This window comes from Falco peregrinus, chromosome 6, assembly GCF_023634155.1.
Source record: "Falco peregrinus isolate bFalPer1 chromosome 6, bFalPer1.pri, whole genome shotgun sequence".
Taxonomy (NCBI): domain Eukaryota; kingdom Metazoa; phylum Chordata; class Aves; order Falconiformes; family Falconidae; genus Falco; species Falco peregrinus.
Genome location: NC_073726.1, coordinates 54,432,756 through 54,459,020, shown reverse-complemented (window position 1 = coordinate 54,459,020; position 26,265 = coordinate 54,432,756). Strand labels below are relative to the sequence as shown.

General features: G+C 40.8%; 1 protein-coding gene across 5 annotated transcripts in view; it reads left to right on the top strand.

The window, feature by feature from the left end:
* Nucleotides 1–506: 506 nt before the first annotated feature.
* Nucleotides 507–26,265, top strand: part of ACSS3 (acyl-CoA synthetase short chain family member 3) — a 98,891-nt gene continuing 73,132 nt past the window's right edge. The window contains exons 1-3 of one of the 5 annotated variants that reach the window (XM_055808435.1): nt 507–920; nt 10,027–10,171; nt 19,072–19,260. In XM_055808435.1, the coding sequence (XP_055664410.1) occupies nt 613–920; nt 10,027–10,171; nt 19,072–19,260 (642 nt within the window). In that variant the 5' untranslated portion in view covers nt 507–612. Of the gene's footprint in view, nt 921–1,197; nt 1,357–10,026; nt 10,172–19,066; nt 19,261–26,265 lie in introns of those variants that run through there. The other 4 variants (XM_055808436.1, XM_027794267.2, XM_027794268.2 and 1 more) reach the window with 4 other exon arrangements.

Sequence of the window (26,265 nt, the reverse complement as noted above, 5' to 3'; positions counted from 1 at the left end):
AACTTTATCACTGAAACTCTGTAAGGGTTTCTAAATATATGCTAAAATGTGCAAAACAAAAGATCCACTATGGATGATGGAGGTCTTCTGGGAAAAGGAATAAACTTTCTTTCCTAGTACAAACAGGATGCCTCATTTTATAACAGGGATGTTTCCTCAAAGCAGGAATGTATTTCAAGATAAATATTTAGGGAGCATTACGGCCATGTGTCACACAATCATTAAGTCAAAAAAATCTCAGGTGTTTGGTCTTTCCTCTCCCAGCCCCGCCCCGCCGTCGGTCCCCGCTAAGCGCCGACAGGTCCGGGCGCCCCGACATGGCGCCCGCCCGGGCCCTCCCGCGGCCCGGCAGCGGCAGCTGCCCGCCCACCCCTGCTCGCCGCAGCTCCGGCCAGGGCGGAGGCGACGGTCGCCGCCCCGCTCCCAGTCGCTTACGCGCCCCCTGGCCAAGGGGAGCCGGCCTCCGTGGGCAGCACCGGGCGGGGGCGGTTCGGCCCGCCGCGGGGGCAGCCCCGCCGTGCCCCGCCGTGCCGGGAGGCGCGGCCGCGCCGTCTTGTGCCGTCCGAGGGCCTTTTGGAGCCGTAACGAAGCCGGCGCGGCTCCCCACGGGAGATGGGTTTCCTGGGCAGGCTAGCGGCGCTGCCAAAACTTGTTGGGGCGGCGGCGGGCCGGGGCGGCGGCTGGCGGCGGGCGGGGGAGCCCTGCGCGGGCAGCCCGCTCCCGGGCTGGGCCGCCGCCGCTGGCCGCCCGCCGCCCGGCGGCCGCGCCGCCTCCTCCCGGGCGCTGGGCGAGTACGAGCAAGTTTTCAGGTCCTCCGTGGCGGAGCCCGAGAAGGTCTGGGGAGCAGCCGCCGAGCAGATCCAGTGGTACAAGCCCTGGGCCCGCGCCCTGGAGAAGGGCCGCGCGGGGAGCGCCTCCTGGTGAGTCCGCCTGGGGGCCGGGCCGGGGCGCGGGGGTGCCGCTCAGCCGTGGCGGGGAGGGCCGCCTGCGGGTGTGCCGGGTGCGGGGGCCATGTGCCTAACACAGGGCTGCCCCAGGCCGTGTTCGGGGTCAGCGGGCTGCAGCTGGTGACAGAGATGGCTGCAGAGCATGGAGGAGTTCAGTGGTTATATTTGGTTAAGCTTAATGATTAAAACCAGCGTGGACGAGTGTGTTGGGGTGAGGGGGGATTAGCGTACACTGTAACAGGTGACTTTCAGCTATGAAAACAGAGAAACGGTAGCTTTCAGAGTTGTTTAGTCTTAGAAACGCAGTAGGTCATACTTCAGAGGACGTGGTTATGGTAATCTTTGGCAAAAGCATCGGCATCGTAATACATAAATCCATCTGATGAACAGCAAACTGCCTGAAGACAGGGTATGGTACCCTTCTTATAAATCACCGGATAGGATTTACAGTACTTTCTTAAAGATAATTTACCTGTTAAAATTTTGTGTTGACCACCATTGCCTCTTTTTCAGCCAGTTTACATCATGCTCTTTGATCTTTTCTCAAAGAGAAGCTGATACAGGATAAAAACGGCAACACAGGGTGAGGGTCATCTTTGGTACATTGACCTTCGCATTTTTATATTTTTCTGGTTTGATTTTAATGTAAAAATACTAATAATTCTGATAATATATTAAAAATATTAATAATTCTCAAATCTGCCTGAATGAAGAGATAAAGAACCAGCAGAATGGAGCTTGCTTTCTTGTTGTCTGATCTTATTGCTTGGCACCTCTACTAGTGAAAATTGTTTATATGTGTTAAGCTGTATATTAACCAGCACCCAGCCAAGATAAATCTCTTTTAAGTCAGCAGGGCAGTGTAACAGTCAAAAGTCCAAAAATGGATGGGTAGGGTCCACTGACCATTTATAGGTCATAGCACAATTCAAAAAGCGAAGATAGGATTGCCTGTATGATAAGTGTCCAAAGAAGGGTCTAGAGAATAAGCTCTGTGAGGAGCAGCTGAGGGGACTGGGGTTCTTTAGCCTGGAGAAAAGGACGCTCAGGGGAGACATTCTTGCTCTCTATGACTACCTGAAAGGAGGTTGCAGGCAGGTGAGGGTCGGTCTCTTCTTCCAGATAACTAGCGACGGGACAAGAGGAAACAGCCTCAAGTTGTGCCAGGGGAGGTTTAGGTTGGATATTAGGAAAAATTTCTTCACCGAAAGCATTTTTTTGTCAAGCATTGGAACAGGCTGCCCAGGGAAGTGGTTGAGGGGGTACCCTGGGGGTATTTTAAAGGTGTGTAGATGTGGCACTTGGGAATGTGGTTTAGTGGCGGACTTGGCAGTATTAGGTTAACGGTTGGACTCGATGATCTTAAAAGTCTTTTCCAACCTGAGTGATTCTGTGATTTTATGATTAAAGACTAGTAAAGGTCACCGGCTCTGGCATTCCTGAGTAGAATAACAAAGAAGTCAATACAACGATTACTTTTAAAGAACTCAGAAATGGGAGTATAATACACCCTAGTGAGCATGGTTTTGCTATTAGATTCTGTCAACAAATGTGGTTTGTTTTGCTGAGCATGATGAGGTTGCTTGCTGAAAGTTACATGATTAGGTCTTTGTAAAGCATTGTGACTTCTCAGATGGAAATAATTTGCCCTTATGGCAGGGATAACTGGATAAAGGTTCATGGGCTGAAATGAGGCTTGTCTTCCAAGGTATTTTCTGGGCTCACTTCTCACTTGCATCTTTCTCCCTCTGTGAATGCAGATTGCCACAGGCTGGAATTATCTCATTAATGTGGGCAAATACCTGAAGGGAGGGTGTACAGAAGACAGAGCCAGGTTCATTTCAGTGGTGCCTAGTGACAGAACCAGAGGCAATGGGCACAAACAGAAACACATAAGGAGGTTCCCTCTGAACATCAGGAAACACTTTTTTAATGTGAAGGTGACTGAGCACTGACTGGCACAGAATTTGTTGTGGGGTCTCCATCCTTGGAGATACTTGGAGGTCCTTGTGTTGCCTCTGGGGCTGTTGGATCAGGTGCCCTCCAGCAGTCCTTCCAACCTCAACCAGTCTGTGATTCTGTGGGATTATACAAAGATGCAAACCTCTGAAGACTCAGTATCAGGCCCTAATTATTGTTTGGGTGTCAGGTGTCTGTCGCTTTGTTGTGGATAGTAGAACATTGAGCAACTCAAGTTTGCATAAGCCTCTTTAATGTCTTAAGATGTGACATGCAATTTTATTTCTTTTTTTTTAATTTAAGTTCCCCTTAAGTAATAACAGGCTGTATGTGATACTAGTGTAGCACTGTAATGCCTCTGAAGTCCCAGACAGTTACCAGCATTCAGTGTGCTCAGCAGGATGACAGGTAGGTATGTTTTTTGAGGAAAAGGCTGAATATATGAAAGAGTATACAAGAGGCTCTTCAGAGGACATGCTGAAGAGAAAGCGAAGAGGACGGAACATAACTGAGGAAGAGGCCAGGCTTTCAAGAATAACATAGCTTGCTGGTCTAACAGGGTGAGGATGTAGCTCTGAATCTTAGGCTTACTTAGGAAGCAGTTTATGGAGACCTTAAAAACGGTATTAAGAAGTTCATTTATGTGCTTCATGAGTTAGACTTCATCTCCTATTTTGGAGACATGCTATTAGGTCCACTAATAAATATCCATTTTTCCCCCAGTATCTTTGGTTTTGGTTGCCAAACCTGAGACTTATGGAAACAGATACTTTTCATTTATTTTCCAGTCTCATTTACTTGGGTTGAAGAAGCTGAAGGAGGTGGTTTAACATTTAAAATGTAGCTATAAGGCAAATGCCAATTTTTGACTTCTCTAAATACTGTAAGAGCATGGAAGAAATGTCCGGCATGCCCTAGTGTGTTGTCTTTAGTCTCTGCCATTGGAAATACCAATATTCTCTCAATGGGATGCAAAATAATTTCCAAAAGGTACGTGATCAGTGTCACCATCCTGACTGTTTTGTTGAAGCAGTAATCCTGGGTACCATTGACTGTTCTAATCTGCATCAGTGGCTGGTATAGTGCAAAACATCATCTGGTTTTGCCCACATCAGAAGTAATGAGAAGAGCAAAAAAGCATGATTAGTCAAGAAAAGGATACAGGAATTAAAATTGTTTACTGTAGAAGCCAAAATGAGACCTAAGTTTAAAACCATGTAGAACTTGGCTACAAAGTTGAAGGAAAAATGTTCTTTTGAGTTTGCTTTGAAGAGTTCAAAACTAGAAGTCTTAAACTGCAACAAGGGATATGTACATTTTAGATGTTAGAAAGAAAAATGGTTTTAATGCTAAAGATAGTGAAACTCTTGAACAAATTATTTTGGATTCCTGTGGAATCCCATTTAGAAAGGTTAAAGCAAGGATCTTTTTAGGAATGTGTAAACAGTTTTTCCTAACATGCAGGCAGAGGGCAATTTTGCAAGTTATGTTTTTTCTCTAAGTCATAAAAGTGCAATGTAAAATCCCCTTTGAACTTTATGAATGTTACACAGATTGCTCTTCAAGTGTTGCTTACACTTAAAAATGTGGCAGGATCAGTTAACATATTATCTCAAAATATCTTATAATGTCATGGTTTTGTCTAACAGGTTCTGTTCTCACTTCATCTAGAAATTTTTTTTTAAAAAATCCAATTGATTCCTGGGAATCTGGCTTGGTGAAGTACATATACCCTGCATGACATAAAAGGATGTTAACTATAATTTTTTTTTTTTTTTAGATGTGGTGCAAATTAATTTTAATGTAGTTTTTTCTTTTGCATATATGCCATTTTTATTCAGAGCCTTTACTTTCTTTTTTTGTTCTTAATTATCTTTGCTTCTGAGCCATTGAATGAAGACTAAATATTGTCTTTAAATACAGCTACTTTGATTCTTAAGATAGCAGATAATATTGGAAATCAAAATGTTGGGAATTCAAAACTTTTGAATATTTGAGTGAATTAAGGCATAATTATGTGGTGCCTTCTTCACTACTGTACTTGTTTTATTACTAACAAGTAGGCTGTTGTCACATTGAAGAAAATACTGAATGCAGTACAAAAAATTCCCAGGCCATAGAGAGGATGTTAAGCTGTATGTAACAGGAGTCCTGCTGTGGAAGACCCAAGTAACTGACTTGCCAGGAGTAAACTTGAACAGAAGATCAGCGCTTTTGTACCCTCTTCTACTTCTACTCCTAAAAGATTAATAGTAGTCATTTTAAAGTATGATTAAAGAGGTAAGTACATATGCACGAGATTCCTGTTTGTAAAACAGCAGAAACTCTGCAAGACCTCAGGGCCCCGGTGAGACTGAAGGTGCTGAGCCCCAGTCATAAACAGGCAGTAAGTCCTAGGTTACTGTTGTAGGCAGCTTTAAAGAGGGTCCTAATGTGGGTAACCAGACTCAAATTACTAAAAAGATATGCCTTATTAGAACGAAGTTATGCGTAACGTGGATTATGAAAGGCTGCTGTTTTCATGGACAGGAAAAAAGACTTATCAAAAGGATAGGTTGATATTGTCAGAATATTGGTTTAAAATGTTGCTGTGAAGCAAGCTGTTTTGATATTATAACAATGTGTGTTATAATATCAAATGTGTATTATATGTATATTATATATATGTGTGTATTATATATTATATATAATATATATGTATATTATATATATGTGTGTATTTTTTATATATATATATATATAATGTGTGATATAATATAATGTGTATTATAAATGATGTGATTTTTGATGGGAATAAACCTGTCATTTTTTTTTCCACCTTGGCACCAGTGGACAGTAGATGAACTCTTCAGAGAGACTGCCAGTGAACTGAATGCAGTTTCTTTTATGTATTAGAGTTGTTACTGTTTACTCTTTTTATTTGTTTTCCTCTGCTGTATTTGTTGATGTTATTAATTTCTCAGCATTAGGAACACAGCCTAAGACAATGTTCTTCAGACTTGGATTCAGTTGGTAAGCTGCATTGAGATAATTGTCTGGTAGCAACAGATTAGCATTTTACGGTCCTGCTTATTATGGCAACATTTACTGGCAGCTGTGACAAACATCCTGCAGATCCACCTCTGATCTTTCTGCAAACTATTGGAATATTTACTTTCTGATTCTAGACCTCTGTTTTAAGTGGCATCTCACTGATGTCCTTATGCCAAGACTGGGTCCTGGTTTCATGTTGCTGGTTCTTTCGAACTAAAACTTATTCAGGCAAATCAGAGTTCCTCACAGGTATTCATCTTGAGAATCACTGGATCAACAGAAGTTTGCAGCAGCCCAGGCCAGCTTTTCAAAGCCAGACAGCTTTTATTTGTCAACTGGAATGAGGTATTTGAGCATGTCCTTGGGTGACCGTAGAGAAGCGTGTCTTGTGCTTGTTGTCATGGTAGGTGCATCTCTGCTTCTCTGATCCTGTAAGAGCCTTGCTCCTTTTGAGCGGGGTAGAAAAGCTCTCATCGCGCTATCCCAGGCAGTCTTGTTTTTTGTTTCAACCTGCAGTCATGTCGTTTTCACATACCTCCTAGCAAGTGATTGTTAAAAATTTATGTAGTAGTGTTAATGTTGCCATGTATCTTTAGAAGAATCAAAGCTCCTGTGCTTGCTTATTTTTTGACCATTCTTAAGTGGTTATGCATTGTAGTCCAGGTACTGCGCTCTCCTGTTCCTTTCTTCATCTCTTCCTACAGTAATTTGATATAAAATCAACGGATGACTTGAATACTACACAACTTTTGTAACAGTAAGACAGAGTTTCTCTATTACATGAAACAACTCCCAATCCTTTATTGTTCATAAGTTCTTTTGTGGGAAGGGGTTTATAGTACAGCACATTTTTGTTACCTTCCTGGTCCCCCACTGTTTCCTTATTAATGGCATTGTAATGGAGTTGCAATAAAAGATTGTGGCATCCTAAGTGTCCTAACTGGTTTTGATTTAGTAGTTGCCATTTTTTGACAATAAAGACTATCCCATGGCATCTGTGCATATGAATATATGAATAACATATATAATAATACTATATTAGTTCTTTACTAGACAGGAAAGGTGAAGAAGGAAATACTTTTTTAACTAGTAGTGGGTTACTTTAGGTCATCTTTATTTCTAGTTACTTTATAACAAGTAGAGCATCCCCGTAGAACTTTCTGGAAACTCTCAGCTGTTTTTTTTGTGTGGTGTTCTTGTTTTTGCTGTAGAGAGATATGTGCAGATAGGAAAAAAAACCCACAAAAAGCATTATTCAGCCTGAACTTTTAATTTTTAGATTCTGTGTCATCTTTCAGTTAGTGGAGTTATCTTTGTGTCTGGTGCCTTCTGTGTTTTCTTGATGGAGGATTATGCTGCACTTGTATTTTCTTTTTCTCTTTAAAATGACAATACAAATGAAACCTGAGTTTGTGAAGTGTTTTTCTTTAATTAGAAGATGAGAATTTTCTGTAAATGTCTGACTGTTGAAGAGGCTATGACTCACATGGCTTTACGGGAGATTTTGAATCACTAGTGTAAAGCACAGTAATGTCAAATGAATTATGAATGCCAGACAAATTTACAAGATTATATAACTGTTGGGGTCATTTTCATTTAGATACAGATGCTTGTATGCTTAACTGTTATTGTGAAGAGATGAATAAGAATATTTTGAGTCCTGAACCTGTTCTTAAAAAGGATATGTGTGCATGCCTATGAAAAGTAGTGTAATAACATTTTCATAATGTCAAATTATTTTACGTGAATGTGTGCTTTTCCTGTGAAACCTTAGCAATAAAAATCAGAATGACTGATGCAAAGTATGGCTAGCAAAAAATGCCTGGCTGAACAGAGAGCTTTGGCTGGAACTCAGGGAAAAAAAGGAGAGTTAATCCCCTTTGGAAGAAGGGGCAGGCAGCTCTGGAGAACTATAAGGATGTTGTGAGGTTATGCAGGGCAAAGATTAGAGAGGCGAAAGCCCAACTAGAACTCAGGCTGGTCACTGCCATAAAAGATAACAAAAAATGTTTTTAAAAATACATTAAAAACAAAAGGAGGGCCAAGGATAATCTGCATCTTTTAGTAGATGCGGTGGGGAGCATTGCCACAAAGGATGAATAAAAAGCTGAGGTGCTTAGTGCTTTCTTTGCCTCAGTCTTTAATAGCAAGACCAGGTTCCCTCTGGATACTCAGCCCCCTGAGCAGGAAGACAGGAATGAGGAGGAGCAGAATGAAGTCCCCACAGTCCGGGAGGAAGCGTTTTGTGACGTGCTGTTCCATTTAGACATGCACAAGTCTATGGAATCCACCTGAGGGTACTGAGAGAGCTGGTGGAGGAGCTCACCAAGATGCTCTCCATCATTTATCAACAGGCCTGGCTAACTGGAGAGATCCCAGAAGACTGGAGGTCAGCCGATGTGACACCCATCTACAAGAAGGGCAGGAAGGAGGATCCAGGCAACTACAGGCCTGTTGGCCTGACTTCAGTGCCGGGGAAGGTTATGGTGCAGATCATCCTGAGCACCATCACATAGCATGTGCAGGACAACTAGGGGATCAAGCCCAGCCAGCCTGGGTTCATGGCAGGCAGGTCCTGCCTGACTAACCAGATCTCCTCCTACAACAAGATGACTGGCCTACTGGATGAGGAAAAGGCTGTGGATGTTGTCTACGTGGACCTTAATCAAGCCTTTCACACTGTCTCCCACAGCATTCTCCTGGAGAAACTGGCTGCTCATAGCTTGGAGGGGTGTATTCTACGCTGGGTTAAAAGCTGGCTGGACGGTGGAACACAAAGAGTGGCAGTAATGGAGTTACATCCAGCTGGTGGCCAGTCACAAGTGGTGTTCCCCAGGGCTCAGTACTGGGGCCAGTTCTGTTTAATACTTTTATCAGTGATCTGGATGAGGTGATTGAGTGCACCTTCAGTAAGTTTGCAGATGACATCAAGTTGGGCGGGAGTGTTGATCTGCTTGAGGGCAGGCAGGCTCTGCAGAGAGATCTGGACAGGCCAAGGGCCAATGAGCCAAGGCCAGTTGTATGAGGTTCAATGAGGTGAAGTGCTGGGTCCTGCTCTTGGGTAACAACAGACCCCCACAGTGCTACATGCTTGGGGCAGAGTGGCTGGAAAGCTGCCTGGAGGAAAAGGACCTGGGGGTGCTGGCTGACAGCCAGGTGAACGTGAGCCAGCAGTGTGCCCAGGTGGCCAAGGCGGCCAACAGCATCCTGGCTTGTATCAGAAACAGTGTGGCCAGCAGGACTTGGGAAGTGATTGCTCCCCTGTACTCGGCACTGGTGAGGCTGCACCTCAAATACTGTGTTCTGTTTTGGACCCTCACTTCAAGAAAGATACTGAGGTGCTGGAGCGTGTCCAGAGAAGGGAAGAGAAGCTGGTGAAGGGTCTGGAGTACATAGTCCTGTGAGGAGCAGCTGAGGGAACTGAGGTTATTTAATCTGGCAAAAAGGAGGCTGAGAAAGACCTTATTGCTCTCTACAACTATCTGAAAGGAGGTTGTAGTGAGGTGGGTGTCAGTCTCTTTTTCCCAAGCAATAAGTGATGGCAAGATGAGAGGAAATGGCCTCAAGTTGCACCTGGGGAGGTTTAGATTGGATATTAGGAAAAATTTCTTCACTGAAAGGGTTGTCAAGCATTGGAACAGGCTGCCCAGGGACATGGTGGAATTGCCATCCCTGGAGGTGTTTTAAAAAATGTGTTGATGTGGCACTTAGGCACATGGTTTAGTGATGGACTTGGCAGTGTTAGGTTAACGGTTGGGCTTCATGATCTCAAAGGTCTTTTCCAATCTAAATGATTCTGTGATTCTATGAAAGTAAGTTAAATCAAGACTAAGTTAAGTAGATTATTAGTTAAGTCAATTAAGGTACAGTAATGTACAATTTTCACTGATAGGCATATAGCTTTCTGAGCAAATTGTGAAGTTATAGAATAAAAAATCACTTCCTGAACTGAGTATAAAGTCTTATGAGCTATATTTTAATTGAATGTTCTCATTCCATAAAAAAAAACCCCAAAACAAAAAATGCAAAAAAATAGTCTTATTGGTTTGGAAGGCTGGTTGTTACATTCTTCCAACTTCTTTTTTAGGTTTGTAGGTGGAGAGCTGAATATCTGTTACAATGCTGTAGATCGACATGTTGAGAATGGACGAGGAGACCAAACTGCCATTATTTATGACAGTCCTGTAACAAATACCAAAGAAAAAATAACATATAAGGAACTTCTTGAACAGGTATGTTTGAGAATAACCTTGTTACTGAAAATGGGCAGTAAATATTGCACAGCAGGTAGATACTACAGAGATAGAGATGGTCTACCTTGCTAGCTTATTCCTTTTGTTGCGCTCATATATTGATTTGTAAGCTTTACTAGCTGCACCCAATTATACCGCATCTAAGAGGTTTTGTTCTTTTTCTAGTTGATCTTTTTCTTCTGCAGTTTAATAATTTTTTTCCTTGTTGGTTAAATTTTAAACTTTTCTCTGTTGGATTTCTTACAGACACACATGCATCCCTCCACCCATTTCTTATTTCTTACTTAAATGGTAAAGCAGTTTATTAGTCAAGTCACTTGACCATTGCTGTGATGAACAAAAATACAGTTATGTAAAAATGAAGATGTGTACCTTGGCTATTGCTGCACATAACCGAGTGTAAAACCAAGTGAAATTTAACAGGGAGGAGCTCTAAAAAAAGCTGTGTCACCTGCTCCATTGTAGGCTGTAGTGGTAGAGCTGGTGGCCCTGCACTAGTTTTCTGTCTGGACAGTCTGTGGATTTTGACTTGCCCATCAGCTGAGGTAGCTTACCCCCAGCTGGGGTCATGAATATCCATTTCTGCAGTAGCACATTGAGATTTAGTCAGTGCCTGACCGTGGGTTGTTGCCACCATGGCTGTTTGAAGTCTGCTCCATTCACGTTTCTCTGCTCTCATGGCTCTCAGCTGGTGGTTTGCCCTCACATTGGTTCTCTCTTTAGCTGACTTTTTTCTTCCAGTTATATGTAGCAGTTGCATTTAACAGTGTTTATAAAGAAATGTTGGAGTCAGACTCATATTTTTCCTTAATGTGTTTCTGTGTGCAAGATGACTGCAGTGAATGGAACATAGTCTGCTTCAGATAAGCACGTAATGTCTGGGGTAATGTGAAATTGTATTAAAAAAAAAAAAATACCCCCCCCCCCCCCCCAAACCAGTAATTCAGTTTGAGCATTATTCTACTGTTGCAAGAAAAAGAGAAGTCATACAGCTACAAAAAATGATAAACCTGTACTGCATTCTGCCTTTTAAGGAAAATACAGAAAACATTTACTCCTCACCGGTTTTCTGTTGATTTACCAAGTCCAGAAAAGAACTTGGAAGTTACTGCACAGTAAAGTGGAGCTAGAACAACTAGCTTCAGAGTTCTAAGGAATTAGAAGACTTTAAAAGGGTATAGCTCCTTATCTGGTTTATTTTTTTTTTTACATATTCTATATATAAAATATGAAATTATAATTTTATATACAATTTTTTGTATCACAAATATATACATATATGTATATATGAAATCAGTTTATACATAGATACATAATAATGCAACATTTTAATGTAAATTGTCTTACGTGAACTCTAGAAATTTTGTCTGAAAAGCACTTGAAAAGTAGCCTTTGTTTTGCTTTTTGAGCTTCATGTTGGTATTAAGTCTCCTAAGTTTGTGTCTGTATTCTCTAGAAGCATATTAAATGTTTTAGGATATGACAGATTAATCCAGAATGAGAATATTTTGCTAGTTGACATACACATCCTTTCTTCCACATTTCCTCTTACATCAGTATTACTAAACTGAGTGGAAGAATTGGTTTAAGTTTTCTGGGGGTATGTAGCGGAACTCACTTCAGGAGTTCATATAATCTTACTGGTAGCTGAGTCCTGTCTAAATACCGTGGTTGAATTCTCTACAGTTTGCTCTTCTCCTTAATCAAAAGGGAATATAAGTGAAAGGCAGGATTTGAGATTAATAACTTATCTGTCCAAGCTTTCTAGTCCACTCTTGTGGAATATACTTAACTGATTTGCCTGGTAACTACTGGACACCTGATAACAAAGGTATTCACAAAGTTAATGAAAATGGGAGAGTTGTGGGCTGGTGTATTTTGTGTCATAGATCTTGTAGGTGCTAGGAGAGACTTTGAGAAAAGGCTTACCAAAACCACTGTGGAGTGTGGGTGATGTCGTTTGGCTTACAACACTCAGTCACTTCTTGTCACTGTGTTCTTAGTCTGCTCAGTGTAAACTAAAAGTGTTGCATCTTGTCATTTTGAAATAGACTTCCAGTGCTCTGAATGTTTCATTATAGATCAGTGTGAGTGCACATCAGACATATGTCCAAAGCTGATAAACCTCCTGGTGGGGAAAGAAGCCTTTTGCCTTCTTTCCTGATTTAAAATAGCCTTACGGTGTGTGTCTGTGTTCAAACTGTTGTTTGGACTGTCCACATCCAACGAATGTTTAGTAGTCTGCCTGACCAGTAAGCTGATAGTGTAATGAAGATGTCTTTTCAGAAGGGCTGCATGTTCAAAATGTCTCTACAAGAAATCAGCACTTGAAGTGGTGGAATTCTTTCTGGCTTTTGGTGATAAAGGTGGAGTTTTTAGAGGGATTCACCAGAAGTTACGTAGGATAACTGTGGATCACAGGATGGGAAAATGCAGAGTTTTGTGGCAGGTTGGATCATTTGTTCATGGTAAGATGATGGCTGGATCAAACTCATGGTAAGGATGAAAAAAAAATGACATAGATGCTTGGCTGGAGATAAGAAAGCTCCCTTAGGAAGCATGGGACAGCTTGAGAAGTGCTCAGGGAGCCTGTTTTAAAATTATCTCTATCCTAACTGCCTGCACTGCTGTTGAGATCTAAGAGCTACAGTGATGCTGCAGTTTTGAAGTTAAGCACCACTGAACTAGAAATAAGTGAGAGAAATGTTGGAAGCTTGTGGATATTTAGTGCCCATCCTGTGTGAAACTATTTATTATTTTTTTTAAAGAGCTGGAATAGGAGGACTGCAGGGTAATTTCAGCAATTCTTCATTGATGTAAATAATCGCAAAATCGGTTTGTGTTCATATTCTGTACAAATGCACTGACTTCACACTTGGAAAGTCTTGGGAATTACAGTTAAAGTGAGATTGTATGTAGTGCATGCAGTTGCATTTTCAGTGTGTTAATTATATGTACTTACAGATGAAATCTTCGAAATGCAGAGAGAAGGAATTTGGCAACTTTAAGACATAACAGTCTTCCAGGATGTACTGATCGGTCTTTTTTCTGTACCGATGCCTGTTACAGGCCTTTAAATGAGGCTTACGGTGTTGGACTGAAGCCAGTGAAATAGGGATGTAAGTGAAAGTTTTGACAGTGCCTTGGGAGACTCTAATACCGGTAGTGAGATGGCAGGAAAAGATGAGGGAAAGACAAATTCTGTTAGAAATATTTCTGAAGCTGTGTAGTATTAGGGAAATATAAAGATAACTGCAAGAAATAAGGACCAATGGCTTTTGTTAATTTAAAAACAAATTTTCTGATTGTGTTGGAGAATATAGCCATTTTCAAGGTAAGGCAAAGGTTGTTAGGTAGGTGAAAAAACCCTTCTGTTTACATCATTGGTTGTATTCTCTAGAATGCCTCACCTGCTAAAAAGAAATCTCAGGAATATGAGAGTCATATTATTTGCAGTTGCTGATGCTTGATGAATCATGAACATAAAAGCGCTATGACTTCTTTCTGTGAATCTTTTCAATAGCAATGCACAGTTAACATGTTGAATTCAGTACTCCTAAGTAATTTCTGAGTGCAGTAACATGATGGGATTAGTAAAACCAATATCCCTCCAAACCTCTGACAGCATTGAATGTTGCAAAAACATGAGTGACAAAGAACGGTTTCAGGTTATCAACAATGGGCTAGGATGTGATTTCTTCTCTAGAAAGGTTTTTTCCATAATTACCCACCCTAAAAACATCTTCTTCCAAAACAGCTGTGTTAGCCATTGTCAATTTGGTTTTATGTGTCTGTCTGTCTTGATATGCTCGTATCTCCTCTATGTATATGCCCGGGGAATTGCCCAGATTGTTCTCTTTCTATTAGTTTTTCCCATTCTTCATGCTTTACTCCATCTTCTTTCTTTGCCTTCTGCCTTGAAAAATGACCAGTTCCTTCTTATCTAGAAATAGTGACTTTTCTTTCAAGATATTTTTTCTAAGAGCTGATCTAGAACCAAAACTATAATACAGACAGAAAACTTCTACTGAGACTTACAACCCAAACTTTTATCCTTTGTCAGGTAAAATATTATCTTGATGAAACTTCTTTCGGGTTTTCCGTATCTTATTTAAATCTCAAATGGCATTCTTCATTGCATGTCCTAGAAAGATTTAACTGTGATGTCACTTGGATAGCTCTTCAAAAATATCAATATTCTTTAAAGGATGAGACTAATCAGGAGCTTACAGAGTGGTGTGTTGGGTTTTTCGCATTCCACACAAAATACTTCCAAATGACACTGTAAAAGTCTGAAGAAGCACCTGGAACTTGATCTCCCCTGACTGAGGATGGTTATACTGCAGCATGTCAATGTCAGTGATGCCTACGGTAAAGTCTTATTTGGTGCAGCTTGGGCAGTTAAGTGAAGCAAAGCCATCCTGAATTAACTGCTGAGGCTCCTGACTTTTCCACTATATGTGGTTTGTGAATTTTACTTTCAACTAGGTTTAGTTTCATCCTTTGAACCGAATGTCCCATAGCTCACTTCAAAGCCATCTGAACGTGGGTATCCCACAAATCTTTGCTTCCTTGACTTGTGGGTTCCTTTAGGAAGTGCCATGCTCACCCTTAATCTGTCTTACTTCTGCCTGATTTCTCTCTCCACTCCCAGTGGATGTTGTCCGAATAATGGCCTTTTAGGGGAACATAGATGCTGTAGGAGTTGTGCAGAATACTATGGGCTATCCTTCTCAAGTACCAGAAACTCCTTTGAGGCAGATAGTTGTTTGGAACCCATCTCTTCTGTGGAGTGAATGCCATGGCATCACTTCTGATCAAACATCAAATCCCTGCTAAGCTGGTAAGTATTACAGAATCCACGTCACATCCCATTCCTTCCTTGGAGACACACAGTCCACAGCCAGTATCCCAAACCAGGAAGGAAAATAGCCCTTCCCAAAAATCCCCAGCTTCCTCTCAACCCAAAGAACTTCCTGGCATCTGAAAGAAGGAAGGAGAAATTCCCGCAACTAACTGCAATCACAGAAGCTGTCTGGCTGTATGAGAAAGAAATAGAAATCATCCTGATTTGTATTTCTTTCTTATTAGTGGAAGAGTATACCAGCACCACTACCACACAAGGTAGGTCCTTTATACACTGTGTTTGAGGAGAGACAGACAGTGTGGCTGGGGTTTTGTGCAGAAGCCTAGGAGGGCTGTGTTATCGAGGCACACCATGTACATGACTTCTGCAGTTGCCAGGACTATGCCTGGCACACCGGCAGAGCTGGGATGGCGCAGGTGGTCTCTGATGGAGCTTGTTGCTCCACAGAACTTCCCTCACAGCTCACAGCCCCTGAGGAATCATCTCTCGAGGCACAGCAGCTCTCGCAGTCAATGCACACACTCATGTCGCCTTTCCACAGCTCTGGACCAGTGCCCTAACTTCACCTGAAACCTCCTAAGCACAGTCCCACACTCAGTACGTGTACAGGAAAGGAGCACGCACACTCACTCAGGCAGGCATCTGGACCACTGATTTTGCAGTTCCCATTGCCTGCCTTGGCAGAGGGAGGGTGCTCCTACATGTTGTCTCGTGGGTGTCCTCTGGGAGTTGCAGGCATGTAGATGTTTGCAGCACTGTTGCCATGCTTTTGCCTAGAATGTGTCCCAGGACTGCTGATCCTGAGACCAAGTGCATGGATGTCCTTGGATGTCTGTGGTTAAGCATGTTGGCTTGGTGGAGTGTTCTACCCCCTCACCGAACATCTGTTCTAGATCTTTGTAATAGGGGTACACATACTGTGCCAGCTCTGAAGCATGGTCTTCCCACCTCATCAAGAACATAGTCTTCATCTACTTGAAATGAATGCAGCACTGCTTGTCAGTCCTCTCTCACTCTGCAGCAGGCTTGACATTGGCAACAGGGAGGTGCAGTTGCTGGAGAACCTTTTGCCAGCAGTAGGGAAAGGGTGAAACAAGAGTAATAGAAGAGTGAAGAGTCCGAGAAAGTGGGGAGAATAGGGAGTACTTTCTTTAGTAATTTTGGATAAACAACACAGTGGAGAAGCTGAAGAGCATAAGGCAACTTGCTGCCTTTGGTGTAGAGGAATACGTATGTGACGTGGTTCTTTTTACACCATGAAATGCATTTCAGGATGTTTAAGGAGCTCTTGGTATTTGAAGAATCCTTTTGTGTTTAGATGCATTGAAGGACTCCATATTGGTGAGACCTGGTCATTGTTCAGGCCAGGAAGGTTTGAAATACCTCTTTTTAGCATTTTGAGTGCTTTTCTGGTTTAGTATCTTCTCAGAAGAATTCTTTTGGCATGGACCAAAACTGCTTTTTGTAACTGCTAGGGACAGCTGGGTAATATACTTCAGAACTGCATTACTTCTCCAAACCTGAACTGCTAATACAGATGTAGTATTTGTTTGGTGGCTGGGTGAAAATAAAGCCACGCTCGCTGGGGATTTGCATTTGATGGAAGTGTAATTTAAGCCCAGATCTTCAAAGCTGAAAGCCTACTTGAGTTTCTTATTACATCACTTGGTCTCAAGTGATTTTATTTCTGAAGTGTCAAATATATTAAAGTGAAAGAGCAATCTTAAACTTGAAAAAAAGCAGAGAAATAGCATGCGGGTAGGAAAATAGAAACTGTAAAATCTTGAGTGATAAGGTGCGCTGTCTTAATGTAAACTGTAAATGACAACACAGTGTAGCAAAGTGGAAGGTTTTGTGGCTTGTAACAGTTTAATGAAATGTCACTACTCTCTTCTCCCCCAGCCCCCCTGCCTTTAGAAAGAGTGATTGCTTGGGTGTTTCAGGGTTTCCATCCACATCAATCTTAAGGGCAATGTAAATCTGCTTTTGATGTTCTCTAGTCTTCCAAATAGTTGTAGATAGAGACAGTGTTTTATTATGTAGGCCAAATGTTCCCTGGCTGTCAGAAGGATAGGGGAAAGGACACAAGGAACATCATAGATACCCATGTGTTGTACTGGGTTATTGTCTTTGCTGACATTAAACTCTCTAGGGTGGGGAGGTTAAATGCAGACAAGTGATTACTGGGTTTGCGTGTAAGACATGCGGTTCCTGTCTGCGACATGCTACATATATTCTGCTTTAAGCAATATTTGCCTATGATAGGTTTCAATAAAATTTACTTAAGTACATGCAGATCTCCTTACATCTCCCTCCTACAGCCAAGTACCAAATTTATATAGCTTGTTACAGACACTGGGAGTCTTCTCTTACAAAATTACTAATCATGATCTTTAAATGATGCCTTTTTCCTTTAGCAGAAAAACATTGCTTTTTTTATCATCACTAATAAAATAATAATAATGAATAATAATACTTGTCCATTGTGTTTAACGACTTATTGCCTATGATCCACACTTAGAATGACTATAAAATAACTCTTTAAAATTGTCTTCACTGCCTCTGGCCTTTTTTTCAACATTGTGCTTGAGAGTCCCATGAGCAGTGAAGATAAAGATCATTTTCTGTTATTTGCTGGGTCACTGAAAACATCTCTTACTGCTTCAGAAGCAGTATTTAGGTACTGGGTATTTTGTTTGACAGGCAACACCCCCTTGCTGCTCCCAGGAGTTTATCTCCCCTTTCCTTTCTCTCCAGTCTGATAATACCTGAACAAAAGTGTCTTTCACGAGAGTAAATTTTACTTGAAACCTTATCTATGTGATATAATTAGTAAACACGGAATAATGCAGTACAGGTAAAATGTGAGGAATTCATATATGAGTAGATTCATGTTATATTGATAGTGAAAGAAATTAGAATGTTTGGACATCTTCTGTTTACTGTAGTATTTTCTACTGAATGGCAACCTCTTGAAGAAGAGTTTCACTACTGTAGGTGCCCCTGTAAGACAAAGCAACTCCTTTGTTCTGAACTTAGATTTATATGTTTTCAGATATCCCAAGAACTTCCTAGAGAATTCAACTTTTAATCTTACCACTAATGTAGAACCATTGCCAGCAAAAAAATTTGCTTTTCTTTCAGAAGATGTCACATTTCCATGCTGCAACAAGCAGCTTGGGGCAAGTGCACGGTGTTTGTCACAGGCTCCCATGCTCTTACAGAACTTATTATGTGGTAAATTTTCTGTTCTGGTGTACTAATGAAACATTCAGTACTAGTTTTGTGACAGAATACTATATACTGTCGAGGTAATAAGTATTTTCTTATGGTGATACAGCTGGCTGACTTTGCTGCTGATCTGTCGCATTTCTTGAGTTCCAGAGCTTTGCTGCTATGCCATGCATAGTCAGTCTTCAGGCTTCTGCATAACAAAAATGGAAATGTGAAAATGAGAGGAAAAATGACTTTTTAAATCTAAATGTGTTTATCTGAATTTGTATTTACATTTGGTTTAGGGAGTAAGATTTCTTGTCTCAGATTCTGAGAAGTTTACAACACTGTAGTAGAGAAAATACTACATACTGATTTATGTTTCAAACATAGCTAGTTAGGACAGAATTTGTGTTAGGAAACGCCCTGTTTACATCCATTCTTAAAAGCTAAAATTGAGAAATATAAGCACTTATGCAGATAAAAAAATGAGTGGTTAGTGTTTCATTTAAAAATCTGCAAAACATTGCTAATGATTTTTTTTTGCTCTAATGTGTAAAATAATTAACCTCAGTCTATTCTCATTTTACAAAATAAAAGCATATTGTAGTGGTTTTTGCAACAAGGAAATTGTCCTAAATTTATGGAATCTGGGTTGCATCATTCATCAGCTTTCCATATCATACTGGCTTGTCTCCTTAATGTTCTGCATCTTTTGATTGTGTGAAAGTTGGCTTTTACAAGGCAACAGCAGATCGGGAGAAACTTTTAATATGTTGTGAATCTTTTGTCAGTACAGGTCTCCAAGTTAGCTGATGTCATGGTCAGACATGGTGTGAAGAAAGGAGATCGTGTGGTCATCTACATGCCCATGATTCCACAGACAGTGTACTGTATGCTGGCTTGTGCAAGAATAGGAGCCATCCATAGCCTGATTTTTGGCGGATTTGCATCTAAAGAGCTTTCTGTTCGCATTGATCATGCAAAGGTAATACATGTTTGGAACAAAACCATCTCATTAGTTACTCATATAAATCAATGTCAAAAACCTGTTTGTTTCTTTTTTCCCCAGAGGATAACAACATTTCTCTTTGTGTGGCACGCAGTCTCAATTTGTTTATAATACCTAACATGGCAATATGAACAAAGTACTATGTCTGAGCTGAGGTTGATACTTTTGCAGAAGACACTGAGATGCAAATTTTGACCTCTTTCAAAAAAGCATGAGTTTAATATGCTGCTGTCTGATTAGAGCATTCTTGCTTTTCCCGTTTGTCAATCTTTTTCTATAAAGCATCACCTTAAAATTGGCTTTTCACCCAGCATTTTCCTCAAGTTTGTGAGGAAAATGCTGCTAATCCTAAATGACTTTGTTGGTTTACTTGATGTTTACACAAATTAAATAATAAATTTTTTCAGCTACAAATCTATATAATCTAATTTCTACATGAATCAAGGCAGCTAGGGAACCAGTTGCTTTAAGTGACTCTGCAGAGAACTTAATTAATGGAGGTGAACACTTTAAAGGCTTCCAAGTTCAGCACAAGTTGAGCTTCTGAAGCATTATTTAAGTCTTTGTAAATGAAAATGCAAATAGTACTTCATTAACCTACTTAGTAGCTTATATGTGTATTAGTAGCTTGTTTATGCATTAATTTCAAACGAGGTAACAATGTTTGTATGGAAGTTTCTGTTCTTGTTTTCTGCCAGTGAACAAGACAAAAGTCTTTGTCATCTTGCTTCGTCACGTGGATCATTCAGACCATCTGTGATAGCCATCTAACACTGAATCATGTTGGTTAGATGTGTAAGCCAAAACATTACGCAGGGTAAAGTCCACAGGATTTGTGGAACTTTTGCTTAGATTTTTGTGTACAGAAGTGCTTTTCAGATCACCAAGGCTTGAATTTTATGAATATCTGTATGTAGAAAGTTGAATGCATTCTCCCTCTCCGCCATGATATTTTAACAAAGAAGATCATGAAATGGCTGAAGTGGTTTGTTAGAATTGTAAAAAAAAGCTGGGGGAAAGTTAACAACAGCTCCATAGTTTTCTCTGTCTTTCTTCCCACTGTCCCACTTTTTTAGCAAGCTATAAAAAATAATTTTAACTCATAGAATTAGGGAAAAGTAATGTAGAAGAAAAAATTATAAACTCTTAAAATTAAGGTTGGTACAATACAAATCATCCAGTGTGTTTACTTTATTTCACAAATATTAACTAATTAATCCCAATGGATTTTCTCTGAGGAGCAAAGGGAGAAGGCGCAGTAATCATAATCCTTGCTTCAGGATTAATTAATCATTAAAAATAAAATGGAGAAGGTTTAAGTGATTTACCCAAGGTCACATAGCAAGGCGTTCAAAGGGTTAGCTATAGAATTACTGCAGGCCATTGATTAAATCCTTATTTCTGTTGCCTTTCTGTTTCTTTAAAAGACAGATCTAAATATTATGGATTATTTTTGGCCCATCTGACGTGTAACGAAAGTGTAAGTGGAGAGGCACACCCGCAATCTAAACTTGAAAACGTGCCCCAGTTTTGTAACACAGTAAGGCTTTTTGAAAAGTGAATTGAACACTACTGAGATGATCTTTAAGTTATGTATATAAGTAGCTGTGATAGATGGTATTCTGCTGCACCCAGAAGTTAATTGAATCAGTGTCAAAACACCCTAACCTTTCTGTTAGGCTTTTATGTGAATTGGTTTAGATGCTGTAGTATAGAACCTAATGTTGGTAAGATTAATTAGAAGTCACTAAAGATGTGCACTGGAAGGCTGGCTGTGAGGGTCTCTTGTGGAAGAAAGGTCAAACTTCACATTTTATTGGAAGATCTAAGTGAAAGAAATAACAAGCACATCCTAGTGACTATGAAAGTGTACGTATGCTTTACTAGTTTATCTTGAATTTTAAACAGGTCTAGGAGTTTCTACTTTTGTCAAGTGTTGGCATCTGTGGTGAATTGTGATGGCAGTGGTACAGAATGGGAGAACAGGCATTTCTTGTCATCTTTCACCTGAATCTGGGAGTGCAGAGTTCGCAGTATCGAAACAAGATACTTTCATAGAGTCATAGAATAGCTGGGTTGGAAGGCACCTTTAAAGCTCATCTAGTCTAACCCCCCCCCCAGCCCCCAACAATGAATGGTGTCATCTTCAACTAGATCAGGTTTCTCAGAGCCCCGTCCAACCTGACCTTGAATGTTTCCAGGGATGGGGCATCTACCACCTCTCTGGGCAACCTGTTCCAGTGTGTCACCACAAAAAATTTGTTCCTTATATCTAGTCTAAATCTACCCTCTTAGTTTAAAGCTGTTACCCCTTGTCCTATCACTACAGGCCCTGCTAAAAAGTCTGTCCCCATCTTTCTTATAAGACCTCTTTAAGTACTGAAAGGCTGCAGCAAGGTTGCCCCGGAGCCTTCTTTTCTCCAGGATGAACAGCCCCAACTCTCTCAGCCTTTCCTCACAGGAGAGGTGTTCCTTACCTTTGATGGTTTCTGTGGCACTCCTCTGGACCTGCTCCAACAGGTCCATGTCTTTCTGTGTTTCCTGTGCTGAGGGCTCCAGAGCTGGATGAACTACTTCAAGTGGGGTCACACCAGAGTGAAGTAGAGGAGCAAAATCACCTCCTTTGAACTGCTGGCCATGGTTTTTTTGCTGCAGCTCAGGATATGGTTGGGTTTCTGGGCTGTGAACACACATTGCTATCTCCTGTCCAGCTTTTCATCGACCCAATACCCCCAAGTCCTTCTCCACAGGGCTGCTCTCAATCCCTTCATCCACCAGCCTGTATTGATACCAGGAGTTGCCCTGACCCAGGTGCAGGACCTTTCACTTGGCCTTGTTGAACCTCATGAAGTTCACATGGGCCCACTTCTTGAGCTTGCCCAGGTCCTTCTGAGTACCATCCTATCCCTCAGGCCTGTCAACTGCACCACTCAGCTTGGTGTCTGCAAACTTGCTGAGTAAGCACTCAATCCCACTGTCTGTGTCACTGATGAAGATAATAAACTGTACTGGTCCCACTGTGGATCCCTGAGGGACACCACTTGTCACCGATCTCCATTCGGACATGGAACAATTAACCACTACCCTCTGGATGTAACCATCCATCCAACCAATTCCTCATCCACTGAACAATCCACCCATCAAATCTGTATTTCTCCTGTTTGGAGAGAGGACTGTGTCAGAGGCCTTACGGAAGTCCAGATAGGGCAGCATCCCTATACTCTTCCCAGGATACCTGTCCCTGCTTCTACTGTCTATGCATTTCCTTCTCGTCCTTCAGTTTGACCAGCAGATCTCAACTCAGCCATGCTGAGCTCTTGCCTTTCTTTCCTGATTTCTTACACCTGGGGATTGAGAGCTCTTATGCTTTATAGAAAATGTCATTAAAGAACTACCAGGTCTGTTTTGCTCCCTTGCCCCTGCAGGTGATTTCCCAGGGCATTCTATTGACTAACTCCCTGAAGAGCTGGAAATTTGCTTTCCTGAAATTGTGGGTCCTGACTTTACTCTGCCTGATCCATATCCATCAGGAGTGCAAACTCCCCCAGTGCATGGTCACTGCATCCCAGGCTGCCTCCAGTCGTGATGTCACTGATTGAGATCATTATAATTGATTTTAGATAATAAAAATTTGTTATTTTTATCATAATGATAATTGCATTGGTGACCAACAGGTCCAGTATCACATCCGCTCTGGTAGGGCTATCTATTACCTGGCTTGAGAAGTTATCCTCAGTGCATTCCAGGAGTCTCTTGGATTGCCTACAGCTTTTCCAGCAGATGGAAAAGGACAGTAACTATATTTTGAGAAATGAACATGACATCTGTTTAAGCACTTTATCTTAGTAAACTAGGAAAACTGAGAAGGCTACTTAAGAACAGTATGCTTATACACCTATTTAATAAGTTAGTTGCTATGTCTTCAACAATCAATTTTTCTCATGTTTTTTGAATCACAATAATTGTATAGCAATTCCGGAGGACTTTTTAGATTTTTAAATCCAAACCCTGAAAAATAAAATAGAAGTAAGTTTTTTCAGATGTGTTTTTTGAAGATGCTTCACTAAAGCAGTATTACGATTTGCAAGTGGACAACAGTTCTTTGAAATACAATATGTACAAGACACCCAAGTTGCTCAGAAGTGTTACTGTCTTTTATTGAGGCTCGAAACAGTGTATTGCTCACTTATGTACAGCTGACATATCTGGAAATTTTAACAAGACTTATTTGAAAAAATGAGCTCTATTTTTTCTTTTCTTTTCTTTTCTTTTTTTTTTTTTTGTTTCATTTATTCTGTTTCATTTATTCTGAATAAAACATAGTTCTGGTGCACAGGTATAGCTGTGATAGGTTACCCTGACTTCTCATCATTAGATGATCAAACCTTTGGAGTGATTAGGCAGCAAGCTCAGCTGCTGATACTTAGGATGCACAATTGCCTTATCATACTTGCAGTCCAGTCTCTTTTCTTGTCTTGAAGCACTGTTTATTTTTGGAATATGTATTGTAGATTAGAAGGCAATACATTGCATTTTGTTTTTAACTACTTGTATGGTATGATTCAGGTCTCCTTTTTTAGACCACAGTATAATATCTGACAGAACTTAATGTGCATGGCAGTCTGGCATGGATCATCTAACAATGAAGCTGGTGCAGTACCAGCAGGTGCAGTGGAGCTATATAATTACTGCATAAGCACTGGATTTTTTTAAAATGAGTGTCACTTTTTTTAATGAGGAGTGTGGCACAACAAAGGCATGGGTAAGTTTGAGCATAGGCTTATGATCAGATGTATGGCTGGGGCATGAAGGTGAAAGAGCTTTGTGTGTTCAGTAATGAGGGCCTGAGTGCTGTAAACCTCAGTAAACATCTTGGTGACAGTCTTGACGTTTTGTGCCCCAAAGCTAGCTGGTTTTCAGTTTGGCTGTTTTGCAGCTTTATTAACTGGCCCAATAAAATGTATTTATTGTTTTTTTCTAAACTTTACCTTGTATGCTATTAGAGACTATAGAAGAATTTGTAGGAGGAATGTTTACAACAGGGTAAAATTGTTGGACTCACTCTGTTGGGCCTTGCTTTATCTCATTTCTACCTTTTTATGTTGTGTGTTTGTTTTTTTTTTTTCCTACAGCTCACTATTGCCAGCATTCCTTCTTCAGCAAACCTTTGAACTTTCTGTTTTCTTCAAACTAGTTATATTCCTATCTAATCTTACTGTGTAGGGCTGCATGAAGAAGTGGGAACTGATATATAAAAGCACTGTTGAAGCAGAGATGCAGGGGAAATACTCTCAGTAGGCAGACAGGTAAAACACTAGAAAACAGCAGGTGAAGCCAGTAATGGAACTTTGCAATCCATGATGCTTCCAAGTAGCAACCCTCACTTGGGAAATATGTCACCTTAGCCAATCTAGTATTGGTTATTTCAGGCTTCTTTACTGCATTCAAAGCACTTGATAAGCAGAGGTGGCACCAATTACAAATGACTGTAAACCTGCTGTTGACAACAGCCTTTCATCTTAACAATTGAATAGAACTGTGTTAATATCTTACATTAATTACAGTCTAATTTCAGGGTAGCCTCCAGATTAATTTTCAGTTTAACTGCATTGTATTGTATCATCTTTTATTAAAATCAGTGCATCCCAAAAGAGAAAGATGACAAATGCTGAAATTTTAAAGCTCATCTGAAATCTTTATTTTGAATACACACTAATTAGCAAACTTCCCTGAATGACACATTTGGACAGGAAATGTTTTATTATTGCACAAGAAAACAATTTAATCTGTGCTTTCTGTGCTGAGTTTAATGCAGCCTAAACTGTGTCATTGCGGTTTGTGCCTAGTTAATGAGATTTATGCTAATGCATACAATTAGTAAACTAGCTTGATCAAACTGAGGAGCATAATATAAATATACTTCTAAAACTCCAAAAGCAAGGAGATTGAAGACTCAGTCTTCTCCAATTAAAATGTGTTCTAACACATAGTTTATTTCGTGCTGCATTTTATTTCCTGAAATACAAGAAATAAAAATACTGTATCTTGGGATCTAAGTCAAAATAGTTTTGTCCTGGTTTCAGCTGGGATAGAGTTAATTTTCTTCTTAGTAGCTGGTGTCCAGCTGTGTTTGGGATTTGGTGTGACAGCAATGTTGATGGCACAGGGATGGTTTCACTTGCTGCTGGGTGATGTTTATACTGAGTCAAGGACTTTTCAGTTTCTTGAGCCCTGCCGGCAAGAGGGCTGGAGGGGCACAGGGAAACTGGGAGGGGGCACAGCCAGGGCAGATGACCCGAACTAGCCAAAGGGATATTCCATACCATATGGCATCATGCTCAGTATATAAGCTGGGGGAAGAAGAAGGAAGGAGGGGACATACGGCATTATGGCATTTGTCTTCCTGGGTAACTGTTACGGGTGATGGAGCCCGGCCGTCCTGGAGGTGGCTGAACTGAACACCTGCCTGCCCATGGAAAATAGTGAATGAATTCCTTGTTTTGCTTTGTTTGCATGCACGGCTTTTGCTTTACTTATTAAATTGTTCTTATCTCAACCCTTGAGTTTTACATTCCTTTCTGATTCTCCTCCCCATCCCTCTGGGTGAGGGGGGAATGAGCAAGCGGCTGTGTGGTGCTTGGTTGCTGGCCAGGGTTAAACCACGACAAGCTTGTATGCAGATTTCTTGACTTAAGAAATCTTATGTAAGAGCTGAGGTTAATTTAATGACAAATATGCTAAATCCACATTTGGAAATAGAAGTTATTCTAAAAAACCCTAGAACTATGGAAATCTGATTTTTAGTGGTTTTGCATCCTGAGTCCTGCAACCATCGCTTGAAAGATTCTAGCTTTACTTCCCTCATGTGCCTTATGACTTCAGCTTTTTCTCTTCCTGTATTTCTAGTTTTCTGTCATCTCTTGGTTGCCTTCTTTTTCCTCTTGCTCCTGTTTTCCCTCCAGTGCTGTTTAATTGCAGGCT